The following is a 16,768-nucleotide window of genomic DNA, read 5'->3' as shown; positions in this document are numbered from 1 at the left end:
TTAATTTCCGTATAACGTTGAAATACTTCATAATTCAACACACCGATAAACTCTTAGCTCGATACATAGATTATTTACTCTATCTATTTTAGCAATTTTATGACACATGTTAGAATTTTTGCTGTGTATGGGAACCATTAAAACCCACATTTAAATTTGTCAGATGTATTCGGATAGTAAAATAATGAATTGGGAACACAGTTTAAGCATTGCATTTTTCTTTGGAATTGGTAAACTTGAAGTTTAGAGCTGTGTTTTACTTTTATTATTACTTGCAAACGTCTGGAACATAAAAACTCAGCTCACCGCCAGAAATAACAGTATCTTTTATTCTATAAAATAATTGCCCCCGTCCCATGATTTTTGCCCGGAATTTCACACTGATGCCTCGCAACGATTGGGGTCATACCAAATGCACCACAACCCAAACCGTCGACCGGGGTGTGCTTGACGATTCCTAAACTACCCTCAACCGAGCGTGTGCGGCTAACACCTTCACGAAATGCTATCTACGATCCAATCAAGTACAGTTTCTGTCCCGTTTCCCGATCAATGACCCTCGCCGAAGAGACGAAAAAAAGCATCACAAGCACGAAATCACCATCTAAATGTGTTGTCATTCCATACCGCATAATGGAGAAAGAAGCAAAAAATTGACCCCGGCTGTAAATTGGTTGCGTTCAGTTCAAGCAAATTACGCGTTTTAGAGATGCCAAGGTTATCTTAGAACACATTGCCTGTAATATCAGGGTCCTCCAAAGAATATATTTGTTTTACTATGGATAGTAATGGATCCTATTTTGTTTTTAATTCCAGTATCGTCCACAGGAAAACGATTTGGTTTATGTTGTCTAATTTTACAACGTGCTGATTCTTCGCAAAACTCTGTTTCGCGTTTTTGGCGTCAAACATTCCATATCGATTGCTTGTTGTCATTTTCTTCAACGCTCACGTTTTTACTTTTACTAAGTTTTCTTTTACAAACATAACTTTAACACTAAATATTCGACCATTGCCATGAACAAAACACCATAGATAAATTCTACAATTTAATCAAAATAATTTACAGATTACGTGCAGGCAAAACGGCCGTTCCGTTGAGTTCGTATTCAATGGTGAATATGCATTTTAAAAAATCTATGTTTTCTATTATTAGCTGGCAAATCCACACAAAGAAATACGATAAACAACCGATACCCAGAAATCATAAATATCAAGACTCTGTCCTCGATCGTCGTAATCACATTCTGCTCTCTACATTATGTGCTTTCTTTTCATTTTTCTGTCCATATTCTACTGTTAATCGACTTTTTTATACCCTGCGCCACGTACTGGTACACACTATCAAAAACATTCAATGTTCAAGCATTAAAACAAGACAAAACTAAGCTAATTTTAACGAGCACTGAAAAACTGGTAGTGGAAAATTATTCTTTTTAAACTGAGAAAAATCAACTCATTAGAAATTGCCGACAACTACCAACAGAAAAAAAACATTGTAAACATAAACGCAACTACACAACTGTTATGTCTCTGCCCAGATGCTCCCGTATCGCTTTCTAACCGTTTATCGAAACGAAGGAAAGCGGAAACGGCGCAACCGATCTCATTTGACACCCTCGCTATTGCTTTGGTGCGTCTCGCTCACGCCATTGATGGCCAGTGGAACCACGGACCCACTTTCACTCGTGCCACCGACCAGACCGTCACTGTCCGTCAAGCCATTGCGAGACGATCGCGAACCGGAACCAGCCCGAGCCAACTTCTTCATATATTTTATCTTCAGTTTACGCCGACCGAATGACATCGTTTCACCACTTCCTTCTCGAGCGCCATTCTTGTCAAGCACTGGTGACGGTTCCGAAGCGTTGATCGTCCCATGGCGGCTGTGATGATTGTGGTGGTGATGATGGTGAGCTCCTTTACGACCGGAATGCTGCTGGTTCGCTTTGGCACTGGATGACGGGTCGATTGAGCTGGATCCTCCACTGGTGGTGGTGCCACCCGTCGTTGTTGCTTTGCTGTCATTGGTCACTAATCCGGACAACCAGTCAGAGCCAATTGAGCTGGATCCTCCACTACTGGTGGTGCCACCCGTCGTTGTTGCTTTGCTGTCATTATCGTCTTTGTCGTGACCTACCGGCTTGTGATTGCCGAAATGTTTGCGCCTCGGACCAGCACTCAAGGTCACTAATCCTAATAACCATTCAGCATTTTCTGCATCCGTACCGAATGAAGGCGTAGACGCCGAGTTAGCCATGCTACCAGCTGTAGAGGAGCGTCCGTTTATCGCACTCGAAGCGGACGATGCTGAGTAGTGTGAGAAGGATTCGGTTCGAGGAAGGTGCCCGTTGTCTGGTCCGTTTGAAAAATCGATCGAGGCGCTTTGATATTTTCCTGTCGGAATGGTATATAATAGAATTGAAACATTAATTAACTTGCTCACATCTGGTCATACGAGTGCATACAAAAAATATTAGAACTATAGTAGGTAAAAACCAAGCTGTTTTGTAACCGCGTATACTTCCGAAAGTTCGTTTTACCATTAGTGTAGTTATTTTCCCCTTTTATAATATATTGTTTTGTTTTCGATATCGGAATAACGTTAATACTGAAGCATGAATGTTTCTTGTTGATGGTAGTGAATAACAGCTTTTTTTGATTCAGACTGAACAATCGTCAGGACAATTTGAATATTTTAGTTACTCTCTTGTGATTTAAAACGTTATATAATAGTCTAAGATCAATTATTTTTAATTACTCTTCTTCTTCTTTTTCTTGGCGTAACGACCACTTGGTCATGCCTGCCCGTTAAGGGCTTACGAGACTTGTTTCCCTGTTGTACGTGGATAGTCAGTCCTCTCGTACAGGGGAGGGTCCGTTTAATTACTCTTATGGAATTCGATTTCCTGTTTGCATTCCTAAATGAGATTCGATTATACGGGATTGAAATCTCTTTGGCGACTAGTAACTCTTTTAGCCACTCTTGGGAGCTTTTTCGTGGCTCCTTCGTTTTCTATGACGCTCTCGTAACGATCAACATCCTTACCTTCCGGTCCGAAGAATCCATTCGCCTTCATCATACCACCCTTGTGCTTGCGGTCCTTTTTAGTGCCAATTTCCAAATGTTCCACTCCCTGTACCGCAGAAGCCATGTTCGACCCAGTATCGCCGTTCGTAAGTGAACGTTGCTGTTGCTGTTGCCGGCGTTTCAACGCACCCGTCGCCGAAGTGATTATTTTGCTTTCATCCCGACGTGATGAGCTTCCGGAGCTCATCTTCCGGGAGTGTGATGATTTTCGCTTTGGTCCGGCTAGCTTGCTCGAAGAATTTGGTTCATCATTACCGCTACTAGCGTTGCCGCCATCATCACCATCATCATCATTATCACCATTGTTGCCAGCGTTTTCATCTCCACCATCGTCATCATCTTCGTCGTCATCACAGTAAGCATCCGTATCCTCAAAGGAAACACTCTTATGGGGCCGCGTGACAATTGTTGGAGCAAGTGGTTGCTGTGGGGTCGGTATAGGTTCAGTTATGGTAACTTCTATGGCCGAATCGCGATCCACTTGATTCACAGACGTAGGGGTGCGGACCACATTTTGCGTCAGGCCTTCTTCTGGGACTTCCATCGACTCGGAGGCACGATCCTGTAATACAACCGGTATAATTAATACTCAATGTTTTAGATTGGCGCAAAACCTCACCCACTGAAGAACTTCTCTTGCGGCGTAGGCAAACCATTTTCGAGGCCCTAGACATGACATCTACGTTTGTTGTTTACCTGTTTGAGTTGCTTGATCTGCTGTTGGTGCTGATGCTGATGCAATCGGATATATTCGTCCACATGGCCTGCGACGGAGGTCGGCGGTGGAACCGGATTGCCCTGAAGTACAATCTCTGGGCCACCGCCGTAGATGCCGTGGAAAAAGTGCCACAGACTGGCGTTGATCTGCGCGTAGTCGGAGAATGACCGAACGTTACGCAGCGGAACACTTGTGTCTCCCTGCACGACTATCGTCTTATTGTTGATCGGCCCAGGGTCTTCGGTTGTAAGTCCACGGGCAAAGAGTTGCCACTGCCGGAACCAGGCCATTGAAATCGCGTAGATCGTGGTCGGGGTATCGTTGAACTGCAGGAGAAGCACAAGTGTAAAAGCAAACGTTACATTCAACACCTCCTACGTGCCTGCTTCCTTGGTTTATCGTATACTTACCTGAAACTCATCGTTGTAAGCAGTGAAAGTTTCCAGCTCGTATCGCTGCCGCCGGGACAGCGTTTCGGCCGCCTTCTTGCAGATGTGGCACGGAAAAATGTGGTTGCACACAGGGCCTCCGCCAAACTTTTTGTAGAGAAAATCCCACAGCGCCTGAGGGAATGGCACAACCAGTTTGGAAAAATGCGACGCCTTGTTAGGCGGGAATGCACCGTGCGGGCAAAGTAGCGTCCAGTTATCGATCGGACCCGGCTCAGCAAAGGTGTTGAAGCTGTAAAATGAATCCAAGGAAAAAACGGAATAGACGGTTAGCATTCAATTCATCCATGGGTTTTTGGCGCAGTTGAACTTACCGATGTAACCAGTTTCGAGACACGTAGAAGCGTATGTCCGAAGCGTGTTCCTGCATCGTCAGTAGGTTGCTTGCTTGCGCCCGCACCGTCGCCATCTTGGCGTTGTTCTTCCGATAGAACAACACGTACGCCTCACAGCTTTGAACGTACTCGGGCGTAACCTGCGTTACAAGTTGATCGTCGAACTCGAACCACTTGCCCGTCGGATCATGTTTCGCAAAGCTCGTGTAGTGGCCTCCACCGACCGTCCCGTGGTGACAGATTACCGCGCAAAGATCGTACGATGTCACCTCGGACTTGCAGTCTTTGTGCAAGTACGGTCGCATATCAAGCCCGTACAGTGGAAAATGCACTGGACTGGAAATCTTCGAGCTGTAGGACAGATCGTGCCGGAACCGCTTAAGATGTACACACAGCATCTCCGGCAGGGCGAGCACGCGCGAATACTTAACACCGTTACGCAGCTTGTTGCACCGCTCGCAGCTATACATGTTGTCGCCCTTCAGCTCGTCGGCGCTAAAAAACGCGGCCATGCAGTCGTGCAGCGTTACGGCCGGTCCCCAGAACCACGACCGTACCCAGCTCCAGAAGGGTGAATTCCAAAACCACCACAACCAGCTATCACCATTGACCATCGGATAGACGGCGTCCGAGCAGTTGATGCCACCGTTACTGCTATTTCCGCCGCTTCCGCCATTGTTCGCACTGTTCGGCCCACCGCCGAGGTTGCTACCAGCTCCTCCACCTCCGCCCGAAATGCTGCTACCCGCGGACGATACATTCGATCCTGAAGCTGATCCGTTACCCATGCCCGTGTGTGTTTGGTGTAGCACCGCCAGGTGGTCCTTGCCTGGGATGGGCAGTGAAAGGTCCTGGAATGTTTCCTCCCGCGTCGATACTCGATCACACGTGAGACACTGTACGGAGGACAACAGCTTTCCATCGAAAATATCACTGATGATCGAACGCTGCGGGAGTTTTTCTTTCGATTCCGACGTTTCGCTGCTTCCTCCTTCACCGCCACCGCCACCGCCGCCTCCACCAGGTGATCCAGAGTTGGGTATATTAGAGCTTCCGGCAGCGATCGTAGATGAAACGCTGCTTGCATTCGAACGATTGCTTCCGACGGGTGATTGCTGTCTGATACCGGAGGATTCGCTGCGGAGCTGTCGCGATCCCGACCCAACCATCCTTTGGTTTACCGTATTTCCCGGTGAACTAGACGAACGAGGGGTTAGCTGACGGAAACGCTTACTGGCTGCAGAAATCGTTGGAGACAGTGGATCGTCTGAGAGACTTGATCGCTCGGAAACACCACTGTCACACGTTTCATACTCTCCCTCCGACTGTGACGGCGAAGGCGATGGGCACGGTGAAGGCCGATCGTCGGATTGAGGCTCCAGTTCGTCATCGTGTCCTACCCCGGGGGTTAATACGTCCGGTGGCGGTGGTGCGATCACTTCTTTCAGCTCCTCGTGCAGCTGGTCCATGAAGCAGCGCAGGAACTCTTGCGTGTCGTGCTGCTGATAGCCGCGGAACATCGGATGCACGATGCGAATGCCACACAGGATTCCGCTCGGTACAACGTACCGTCGATTCTTGCACCACATTTCGCGGATCAGCTTATGGTAGTGTTTGGAGAGCCCGGGTTTGGTGATGGCTGGATTCGTACCACCGAGCAGATCCGTCTCCAGTATGGCACCACAGTCGAGAAAGAAACCCGTTAGCGGTGGGCTGTTGCTGAGTGCCTGCAGCGCTGCGTTCATGTAGCACGTATTAGCGAGGTTCTGCAGCCCCACCAGCCCATTCCACTTGCCGTGCCGCTCAAAGTCGTCCTCATCACCACTGCTATCACAGGAGTCGCCGGTGGAGGCAGCGTAACCGGCCGCTGCTGCAGCAGCCGCCGCCCCGGACATGAGCTTATCGGCGTGCACAACCAGCTTGTCGTTGTTGACCGACGAGTAGCGGCTGGTGTCACTCGAGTCATTGCTTACCACCGACGTGCGCCGATGGTGCTGGTGGTAATGATGGTGATGTTGCTGCTGCTGCGCCTGCTGCTGGTGATGCGATTGCTTGGTGAGAAATAATTCCGATTCACAGAGATAGCACCAAACGCGCTGGGAAGAAAGATTCATGTGAATGCAGTGAGCCCGGTTCGATTGAAAGTGGATGGTGCTGTGGTCCTTGTACTGCTCGGAGCACCCAATGTGCAGGCAGTTTTTTTGCAGACATATCCACAGGTTTGGACCATTCGTCTCACAGTCCGAGCACGATTCATCCTAAAACAAGGAACAAGAAATTATCATAATTACTATCCCGAAAATAGTGAAAGAACCCTACGACGAAGTAAAGAAATTTCCTGTTCTGCAATCTTAACCTCTAAGGAGTCCCGATGTCAGAGGTTTGGTTAAAAAAAAACTAACAGTATGTGGCCAACGGTGAATCGTCAAATTAGCGATGCAGGAAAGGGAGAAACGCGTGAGTCGCATTAACGCTGCTTAACATTTTTTGTTTTGTTTTGCGGGGTGATTCGCATCTTCAAACTTAGCTTGCGTTCGATTGCGGTTACCCCGGGTTTTTAGGAGACTATTGAACGTTCCATTCGACACACAGCACCTCCCGTCATGTTCGTTGCAAATATCGATTTCCTGGTTGAGGGCAAAAAGGGGCACTACCTTGAGGGCTACTACCGGACGGAACCCGTGTATAAAACCTCTTTTCAGAAATGACATCAAACCTTTGTTTACTACGTTAACGTCGTCGATCAAGGCAACTGCAACAGTAGAAAAAAATCTTCCCCACCTTTCTTTTGGGTACAAATGATGGCAAAAACAGCATACCTTCTTGAGCTTGCACAACTCCACCAACGATAGCTGTACGACGTTGTGCAGGTGAGTGCACTTCATTGCTGCAGTTTCTGGGCCACCACGGCGGTCGGCCCTTGCAATCGCGCTGTACCGTGGTAGGAGGGCCGACGTCCGTTGGCTATGCTCGCATCCAACACTTGCATTCACAATCTACCCTCACTGCCAACAGATGCTTTTACGACGGATTGCTATCGTCAACTCTCTGTGGTGGCATGCACTGACTGCTGGTATCTTTCAGGAGGGTGCAGCTGCTGCTGCTCGCGGTCGCTCTTCGGGGCTTCGATTCGGTCCAACGAGTTGCTTATGTAACGCGGTGGCTTGTGGTCGTCCTACCACCGCCTGCTCCATACGGACACTCGAAACAGTGTATGATCCTGTGTAGGGCTTACGAAACATAACATAACACAAATCCCGCGAACACAAGCACCAATAGAACGCAGGTAGTTAGGCTAATGCACTGGCTGAGGCACTGGAACGATGGCCTTACCCCGAATGTTTTACATTAATGACAAAGTAACGATTAAATCCACTTCCATTACTACGGGTGACCTGCACGAAACGTAGTGTCCCCTTATCAGGTAGCGAGCAGGTTACTTGCTTGTGAAATCACGTGTACCAGGTATTTACGATGGCACGATAAACATCCGTATCGTTTTGAAAGGAAGTGCACTTATGTCCTTACATCGATGCTAGCAAATCTATTGGACTATCGGGAAACAACAATACACAAACAGGGACTGGCAGACAGAAAGGCAACAAATCTGGGTTTTTTTTTTCTTTGCTTGTCGATGCGGAATGTGACGTTTAGGTCTGTGGCAACCTGGGTGATGTTTTGCTGGACAGTGATTTGGTCCTAGTGAATTAATGAACTGCCAGCGACTATTTTACAGCAGCCATGCACAAGCCACTGGCAATTCTTCGCTCGTCATACTTCATCCAGCGAGAAACACTACAGCATTGTTGCGCAAACAAGGCACGCTTTTTAGGTTGACCGGGGCCCTATTTGCCAAAGCATAGCCAGTTGTATCAATGGTAACACTTGTGTACACAAAAGAACAAATTTTCAAGTGAATTCTCTAAAAAAACACGCGCACGATAAACGACGATTCATAAAGAAAACATTGGGAATGCACGAGAAAAGAATTGTTGTCCGCAGTCCGCGAGCTGACCGTGCAAAATTGATAAATTATGACGAAGTTCGATTTTTCGCCTTCTTCACTAGTGTTGGCAGACTTGACGGATTCTAAAAGGTTGGATCCCATTTGACGGATTCGGATCAGATTTGATTCGCTTGGGATTTGAATCAGATTTAATTTGTTTGGGACTCGATTTGATTCGATTCTTACTTGATTTGATACGGACTTTATCCGAATTTGTTTGAATATGATGTGACTCGGTTCAGGTAGTGAGTCGATGTAGTGACAAAGAAGTTGATTTCAGTTTACTCGAATCAAACGCTGGATAGAATGGATCCCGGTTGACAAAAATTCAAATTTTTTGCAGCTGTCATATAGTTACAGCAAGTTTTTCCATGGCAGATTGCTTGGACTCTTGCTGGAACTACATAGTACCAGCAACAATTTAAGTTTCTGTCAGCCGAGATAAGACAACAATTTAGTTTTTTTCGCGATTTAACTTAGAACTAAAAACAAACATGAACACATTTTTAACAAAGAAATACATCAGATGTTCTACCATTACGTTTATCGCATGGAGAGACAATGATTCAGACAAGTGGAGCTTCGAGTGCCTAGTAGGGATATGATTTCCCCACCACTATTCTGTTGTCACACCACAAGTGACAGATGAAGATACTAGGGATGTAATCCGCACCCAGTGGATGCGTAGCGACGGTAGTATCGGAACGAAAAAGAATATTTTGCAAAATTAGTGGTTAACGATAAGAGCGATTAGAGCGAACTACAGAAGATGAATTTCATTAAAAAACTTTAAAATATCTTTTTTTATATGTTTATGCTTAAGTAAGATTTTAATCCTCTCCTACATTCGAGCCAAATTTACACTCGTTATGTGAGCAACGAAATCGTTTGGATTTATTATTATTCATAATGGATAACAATAAAAAAATATTTATCAACAATTGACCAATCAATGTTCAGGTTATTCAGCAAATAAAATGCTACTCACTGAATATTGCTAGTTCCGAGTAAATTGAAAAAACCAAAACATACCCTTTTAAATAACAGTGTATTGAAACAGTGTTGCCAGACACACCCAAGGGGATTTTTGAAATATTTCCGGCGCCTGGTCCGACCCGTTTTCGCGTCGAAAACGGGTCGGTCCAGGGCACGATGCGCAGTAAATTTCGACCCGATTTGACAGCGATGTTGACGGGCTGTCAGATTCAAATTTGATGGTGGGTCCAAATTCAAAATAGTGGGTTCAAAAAAAATTATCAATCTAGGTTCAAAAATAATATCCTCTCTAGGTCTGTTTTCCCTCCTCATTCCGCTATCTTTCCTCTTCCCTCTCCTAGTCTCTACCTGTAATGCACACTTGATTCGATATTCTTTCGTTTTTTTACTGTCGCGATCGTGGTTAACACAGTGGTAGTGATTACATTGGTGGTAGCTGTTGAAGAGAAATTTTTATTGTTTGGTTAGTGAGGATTGAACACTTATCGTTATACATACCATACGATGCGCAGACCGGTTGATCTATCGGCGATGTTGGAAAGTGTCTTGTTGATTGTCTGTTTTATTTTACGTAACGATGGATACATTTTCTCAAAATTGCACTCGCGCAAAATTAGGTGCGTAGTATAAAATCATGAAACTAGAGGTTGGAGTTGAAAAATTCGAAGAAGTTTGTGCAGTCTAATAATGTGTTTGATTTTTCTATTGTGCAGTTTTTTTTAGATTTTAACACTCAATTGACGGTGACTGCAGCATGTTTTGGTCAGAAAGCACACGCCAATAAAGTGTTAAGTGTGGAAGTATTCATGCTACGACATCCACTGGGACAATCAATGTGAAACCCACCGAAACAACTGAAAACCGGCTCAGGACATTCCATCGTCACTGTGTACCTTTTCAAATTCCACTAGCATTGACAAATCACGGTAATTATTGAAACCATGTTACAAAGATATAACTTTATATTTGTGCCATTTTTAAGACAAATACTGTGTATCATTTATTTTTAGAAGGAGCTTTCAAACACAACCTTCACAACCATTAATATCATACCAGCATCTAAGCCATCGATTTCTGGCAAGTGAATCAGAGAACAACTCTTCTTTCATTAGTTGCATGAGTTTTGTCGTCTGCAAGGCTTGCGGTATTACTTTACATTGACTTTGGTCCCATTTTCTCTTTCCCAGTGTTTCGTTTCGCCAGCCCACCAGCAGTCGCTTCATGATGCTAAGATCGATAAGATGCAAACGATCCGCTACCACGACATCCTAGACTATGTAAAAAAAATAAATCTTAAAGAGGTGTAATCGTTCTTTGGTGTCCTGGACAGGCGCCTTGCCTGAATCCTCCATCAGTTTGTTGTGTCCCAGAAAATACAATGGTGCGAGCAACGCTGCCGAAGTGACCTACGACAGTACATTTCTGGCAACTGCTATAATCAACATGTCCTACTACACCTGTGAAAATTAAATGAAAGAACAATTAAATACATGTGAAATTGTCTGCTGATAAGTTTTGTAGTCAACCTGTTATGAATGCTCTTGCTGGAGCGTCTGCAATAATAGCCCTTAGATTCCCGTTGATGTTTACTCCACATTCCATTAATAAATAGCGTTGAAACCCCATTTCATCCACATAAGCTCCATCTCGATCTTCAACTAGAATTTCTGCTTCCACGGGTATATTGTCAGCTACAGTTTCAATATTTGCTGTAGATTGCTGCGTTTTGAACATTTTTTGGACATTGTCGGATCGACGATAGAAAACAGCATTCTTTCGCAAATGTTTTAATTCAGTTTTAAGCACATTTTCAAGGGATTTCTTGTACAAAATAGACACCAAGTTCTTACAACATACTGGACGAGCGGTTATTTTAAAATGTAAAGAATTCCTCAACGGGCTGTTACTCACACACACACAAGTCTATGCTGTTGGCAAAATAACGCGAGAGAAAAGGACGGAACGATAGAGCAGACAGCATTTGGATTGTCATTAGGAAGTGAGGGGTATGTCAAATGGTGGCGGAGTGGTTGCGGGGTAGCTCTCCCGTCGTGGAGGGGTTTTTTTGTATGGAACTTTCATGGGTTCGGGTCGAAACGTCAATTTGGCGCTCCTTGGGACAATGATCTGCTGTTTACTTCTGTCAGCCCAAGTTGACAGCGCATTCGATTCGAATCTTCCGAATCCCGATTCTGCCAACACTAGTTCCCTAGGCCAGAGAGATACAGAAACAGTTGCACAAACAGTACAGCAACAGTATGAAGTAAGCCCGTGCCAGAGCAGAGTAGCATTAAAAACAAAGAAAACTGCGTAAAAGAGTTACGAAGTGTGAAAAACTCAGTTTTCCAGTGTTTCTACCGTGCCAGTGTGAACATAATTGAGTGTCCATCAACTTTGAACCGTAAATTGTATTTTTCGACAGTACAATGCTCGATCTCGAAGTAACCCCAGAGCGTTCGCTCGGTTCTACCACCGAGAATTGGGAGTTTATTCTCGGTAAGCATACAGCCATTAAATTTTGTCGCCCGAGAACAAACAGCAAATCTTTTGTGTGTATCCAATCTCCGATTGTAGCAAAAATGTTTCTGTTTTGTTTGTCGTCTCACTAAGAGATGAGTCATATGTTTTTCAGCTGCGTAGGTCATACCAGATAACGCAAGGTGGTGTACAAAATATGATAAAGAAAAAAAATGTATACAGCTTTTGTTGTTGACACCAATAACGCAAATTTACAAACTTGCGATCCGCCCAAGAAGCATGACCTTGGAAAGAGAAGGAATTGTACAGAAATACTCCTCAAGGTATCAACGGTAGTCAATACAAAAAATGGATCTACTTCGTTTCGTGAAAGTATCATTCACATTCGTATTGCGGTCGTCCATATTCCTTTGCGCATCGAAAATTGTTTTTTTTTGTTGTGAGCCTTCAGTTACTTGCGTACCTAGTACGCTTGCTTTTTTGAGCTATGACAAGAAAAGCTTCTCCACACAATATGCACTACGCATCAAACATTGCACATATGTTCGGTTGTGTAGTGGTCGTACAGCAGCATTGAAAACGTTCAACTACTACCAGAATCCATACACTGCGGTTTATATGGACAATGTATACCAAACACAAACACTATGATGCGAATCAGCTGACAGTTTGTTGAGATTGCGTGATGCTTGCAAAGAAAATAAACATCTTGTTTTTTTTCTTGAATTTCCGATGCTCAAGCAAATCAAATGCTGGGTCTGGGGCGATGGGGAAACGGTGTAATGTTTTTGTTGCGTTCGTCCTGTATTACTTTCGAGCAACTTGGTTTAAATTCAATATATTTTGCTTACTTGATAGAAGTTTAATTAATCAAATTTGCAATTCTAATCATAAATAAAACTAAACACAACCCTTATACGTTTAATTTTTTGAAAGCTAATATTTTTTTTTCTACTGTAGGAATGCATTTTTCTCAAGCGGTTGCCATTATACAATCTCAAGTAGGAATAATAAAGGGTGTACAGGTGCTTTATTCCGATGCGGTAAGAATTCTCTGCTCTTTTCATTACATGTGTAGGAAAATAGTTTAATTCAAAGTGGTCTTTTTTGCTCATCGCAGAACCCATTGAGTGTAGATATAATTATCAATCTGCCACAGGACGGCATTCGTCTTATCTTCGACCCGATCCAGCAGCGGCTGAAAACGATCGAGGTTTTCAACATGAAGCTGGTCAAGCTAAAGTACTGCTCTCTGCCCTTCAACTCGCCCGAGGTGGTGCCCTCGATAGAGGAGATCGAGCATTCGTTCGGTGCCACCCATCCAGGTGTTTATGATGCCGCGAAGCAGCTATTTGCACTGCATTTCCGCGGTTTGAGCTTCTACTTTCCGGTCGACAGTAAGCTCCAGCCGGGATACGCCCACGGGCTTGGCTCGCTTCATTTCCCCAGCGGCGCATCGCCGATCGTCTCCAAAATGGCCATCTATTCCGGTGTAAGCGTCATCGACAGCCGCCCACCGGCTTTACCCCTCTCCTGCTACCATCAGCAGCTCTATCTAGAGGCGACCACCGTTCTGCGCAATGCGCACGGAACACGAGGGCTCCGGTTACAGTTGTACACCGAGGGTTCGATCCGTTCGCTTGAACCACGAAAGCAGTGCCTAACGCGCGAAATTCTCTTCGGAGATAGCTGCCAGGACGTCGCCAGCAATCTGGGTGCTCCCTCAAGGTACGGTTGGTTGTTGATCGTTCAAAAACACACAACGGGAGGCAAATTCATCATATTATACTTTTTTGCTTTTCAGAGTATTTTTCAAAAGTGAAGATAAAATGAAAATACATTCACCTAGTGCCCATCGACGAGTTCAGTCAAAACGCAGTGATTTCTTTTTCAACTACTTCACGCTCGGAATCGATGTCCTGTTCGATGCGCGAACGCACAAAACGAAAAAAATCATATTGCACACCAACTACCCCGGTCACTACAACTTCAACATGTACCATCGGTGCGAATTTCAACTGGAGCTTGCGGCGGATAAGTAAGGAAATCAAATAGTACCAAGCAAATATTCAAAATTGTAGATTAATAAATTTACTAATTTACCAAATGTTATTCAGAGTCACCGAGGACACACCATTGGATGCACCTGTAACGATAAATGCGTATTCCAAGTGGGATACTATTGCGTCCCGCTTAACCCCCGCCGAACGCCCCGTCGTTTTGCATCGCGTTGGGTCGACTAACACGGCAAACGTGTTTGGTTCGACCTTCAGTTACGGTTACCAGGACATTATTTTCGAGGTAATGCCGAACAACTACATCGCTTCATTGACGCTGTATCATCCACCAGCTCCGTATCATGTGGCCGATTGGAACACAACTACCAGCAGCAGCAGCAGCAGTACCAGCGCTGTGAGCGCCGGCGGTAACCGCAACATGCTGTTCCAGGAGCCGAAGCAAGGACAGGCCAACATTCGTATCACCGCATGACCACCGGCAAGCAGCACTCGAAGCGGTGGCGGTGGAGAACCGCGCAATGTGTATCGTTAGAGAACTGTTGCCGGTATTTCCCCGGGGTGGGAGTTTGCGATGCCACACAAAAGCAGTGGAACACCGGCAAACTATCTCCCTATAAGTTTACTGCGTCCCAGACACATCATTTTTATGAAACATCTTCACTACCACCCGGCTCGAAAGAGCGACAAACACACCAACGTCATTTTTTTTTTTTACAGTATCCTCAGTTTCTGCTGCGGTGCACGCAAAATCTATCGAGTACCGCCGAAAAATATGGGCATAATAAGAATAAGTGATTCATTTCAATTCATTCACAGCGACCGCATCAAAGTCGCTTTATCTTTTACAAGTCAAAGGCTCCTCCTTTCGTTGTGGTTTTATGTATTGTTTCGCGAGAGCCTAGAGTGAAGGAAACTGTGGAAAAGGAACTCTTATATTTTTTAAGTTGTTTTATATTAACATTTATTGTTCAACTTATTTTCAAACACACAAAAAAACGAAACAAAAAATCTAACTAGTAAGATTAAAATCATTTGAACAGGTTTCGTTATGCCTTCTGAAATTCGTGAAGTTTGGTTGCTTGTATTGAATGCAAGTTTTGAATGTCCGGCTTGAAAAATGAGAATACCAACACGGGCCCGGACTATGTGAAAGTGTGAGCGAATCTAGAGGTTTACTAATTCCAATTTATCGGATAGCCTTAAGCATAAAACACGACAAACTTACATAAAAACTATAAAAATATTAAGCTATAGGTGATATGGTACACAAAATGACATCAAACGACGAAAAAAAATATGTATGCTACCAAAAACTGTACGTAAAAATATGTAAAAATGTTTCTATTGCAAACAGGAAAAAAAACTTTGAATACGGTAATGTTAACACGAGGAGTAGAAAAGGACGACCATGGACGTTCGAACCACTCGACTAGTACACGGTACGGTCCAAAATTCGATTCAGATCCACCGTTTTGGGGTGCGAGCTGATGCTGTAAACGTAAGGAAGAAAACAAAACATAAAAACACCGAAACGCAAAAAGCTATAAATGTGATTCAAAACGTCTTTTTACTCTATGTAAGAAGATACCATAAAAATGTGTAAAACAAATAAATACAAAAATACATTTATCATGGATAAGGACTCTTACATCAAAGCTGTTTTCATTTACTCTTCCGAAGTATTTTTTACGTAACAGCTCATAATGATTTTACCTGAAAGCAACATAAAAAAGATCCCAACGAAACGGCATACACTTTAACAAAGTTCAAATTTATTATGTACAGTACCTTATCCTGTGCTACATTACATGTTAGTCGATTTATTTATCGGAAACTTCAAACGTTCTGCTTATTGCTATCTGTTTCTGCATAAGGTCATCCTCATTCACTCGCATCGTGATTGGGGGTATCAATGCGGCAGCGACGACCCGATTCTCAGCGTTCAAAAAATTGAAAGTCGAACAAGCTTGCTCCGTGCCGAGAACCTCCACATTAATGCGGTACCTTTTCATAAAATCGATAATCTTTTTCGAAAATGATGGCGTGATAGTATGGTCACCGATTCCTACGACTAAAACGTCGATTTTTGGCTCAATGGCACAGAACAAACTAAGCGACTCATCGTTGATATCTTCGTGGCTCTCCACGTTCCAGGAGAGCACGGTCCGGGAAAAAATAGCCATTGGACCTATGACGACCATATCGTTGTTTAGGCGAAATCCGAATTGGCTGTAGGAATTGATCATCAGCCCGGCATCCGCCTCCTTGTTCAGTATGGTAACCGAGGTTTTGCCATCGCTTTCGTAAGTGGACCGGCAGGCCAATGTTGTACTGTTGGGCAGAAATGTAATCCGTATTATGTTTTCAAGTATCCAATTTGCTACGATTTCACACATTACCAAACATTTCTTCGTAACGATTGTTGGGCAAATTTGCTCAGTCCGCGGAGGGCGTTCATAGTTTTCACAGATTATTGTTGTGAAGGACTTGAAAAACGCTGCCCAGCTGGGTTGCACGGCCTTTTGTAATGTTTACAAAAATTTCATAAACTGTCAAATGAAAGCAAATGTTTTGACAGCCCCCAAGAGGCCCTAGGGAGAAGAAGGTAGATCAATATGAATTTGTAGCTACGTTCCATTCAACCAATTTTATGCGAACAATAAATTACGGACAACTG

At 44.3% G+C, this 16,768-nt stretch overlaps 3 protein-coding genes across 3 annotated transcripts; 1 reads left to right on the top strand and 2 right to left on the bottom strand.

Annotated features, from left to right (window-relative positions):
• Positions 1 to 229: 229 nt before the first annotated feature.
• Positions 230 to 8,029, bottom strand: LOC131272577 (ubiquitin carboxyl-terminal hydrolase 20). Its single transcript, XM_058274355.1, has 6 exons — positions 7,413 to 8,029; positions 4,573 to 6,851; positions 4,220 to 4,490; positions 3,788 to 4,135; positions 3,050 to 3,653; positions 230 to 2,397 (listed from the first exon to the last, which is right to left on the bottom strand). The coding sequence occupies exons 1-6, from the start codon at positions 7,476 to 7,478 to the stop codon at positions 1,607 to 1,609; spliced, it is 4,359 nt and encodes a 1,452-aa protein (XP_058130338.1). The 5' UTR covers positions 7,479 to 8,029; the 3' UTR covers positions 230 to 1,606.
• A 3,849-nt stretch (positions 8,030 to 11,878) lies between these two features.
• LOC131271896 (PHAF1 protein CG7083) lies at positions 11,879 to 15,560 on the top strand. The gene is made up of 5 exons (XM_058273466.1): positions 11,879 to 12,091; positions 13,034 to 13,116; positions 13,194 to 13,801; positions 13,878 to 14,111; positions 14,191 to 15,560. The coding sequence occupies exons 1-5, from the start codon at positions 12,022 to 12,024 to the stop codon at positions 14,561 to 14,563; spliced, it is 1,368 nt and encodes a 455-aa protein (XP_058129449.1). The 5' UTR covers positions 11,879 to 12,021; the 3' UTR covers positions 14,564 to 15,560.
• A 281-nt stretch (positions 15,561 to 15,841) lies between these two features.
• On the bottom strand, positions 15,842 to 16,619 carry LOC131258702 (NADH dehydrogenase [ubiquinone] 1 alpha subcomplex assembly factor 3). Its single transcript, XM_058260070.1, has 2 exons — positions 16,491 to 16,619; positions 15,842 to 16,422 (listed from the first exon to the last, which is right to left on the bottom strand). The coding sequence occupies exons 1-2, from the start codon at positions 16,547 to 16,549 to the stop codon at positions 15,912 to 15,914; spliced, it is 570 nt and encodes a 189-aa protein (XP_058116053.1). The 5' UTR covers positions 16,550 to 16,619; the 3' UTR covers positions 15,842 to 15,911.
• Positions 16,620 to 16,768: the final 149 nt, after the last annotated feature.

The sequence above is a fragment of the Anopheles coustani genome, chromosome 3, assembly GCF_943734705.1.
Source record: "Anopheles coustani chromosome 3, idAnoCousDA_361_x.2, whole genome shotgun sequence".
Lineage (NCBI taxonomy): Eukaryota > Metazoa > Arthropoda > Insecta > Diptera > Culicidae > Anopheles > Anopheles coustani.
Note: the sequence above shows the minus strand (reverse complement) of the source record. Positions and strands in the feature narration are given on the sequence as shown.

Excerpts from the sequence above, each read along its gene's own strand:
- LOC131272577 (XM_058274355.1), bottom strand. The coding sequence starts at position 7,478 with ATGAAGTGCACTCACCTGCACAACGTCGTACAGCTATCGTTGGTGGAG. Across the intron at positions 6,852-7,412 it reads AGTTGTGCAAGCTCAAGAAG|GATGAATCGTGCTCGGACTG; the intron begins GTATGCTGTTTT and ends TCCTTGTTTTAG. Across the intron at positions 3,654-3,787 it reads AGATCAAGCAACTCAAACAG|GATCGTGCCTCCGAGTCGAT; the intron begins GTAAACAACAAA and ends GTTGTATTACAG.
- LOC131271896 (XM_058273466.1), top strand. The coding sequence starts at position 12,022 with ATGCTCGATCTCGAAGTAACCCCAGAGCGTTCGCTCGGTTCTACCACC. Across the intron at positions 12,092-13,033 it reads GAATTGGGAGTTTATTCTCG|GAATGCATTTTTCTCAAGCG; the intron begins GTAAGCATACAG and ends TTTCTACTGTAG. Across the intron at positions 13,802-13,877 it reads AATCTGGGTGCTCCCTCAAG|AGTATTTTTCAAAAGTGAAG; the intron begins GTACGGTTGGTT and ends TTTGCTTTTCAG.
- LOC131258702 (XM_058260070.1), bottom strand. The coding sequence starts at position 16,549 with ATGAACGCCCTCCGCGGACTGAGCAAATTTGCCCAACAATCGTTACGA. Across the intron at positions 16,423-16,490 it reads TCGTTACGAAGAAATGTTTG|TACAACATTGGCCTGCCGGT; the intron begins GTAATGTGTGAA and ends TCTGCCCAACAG.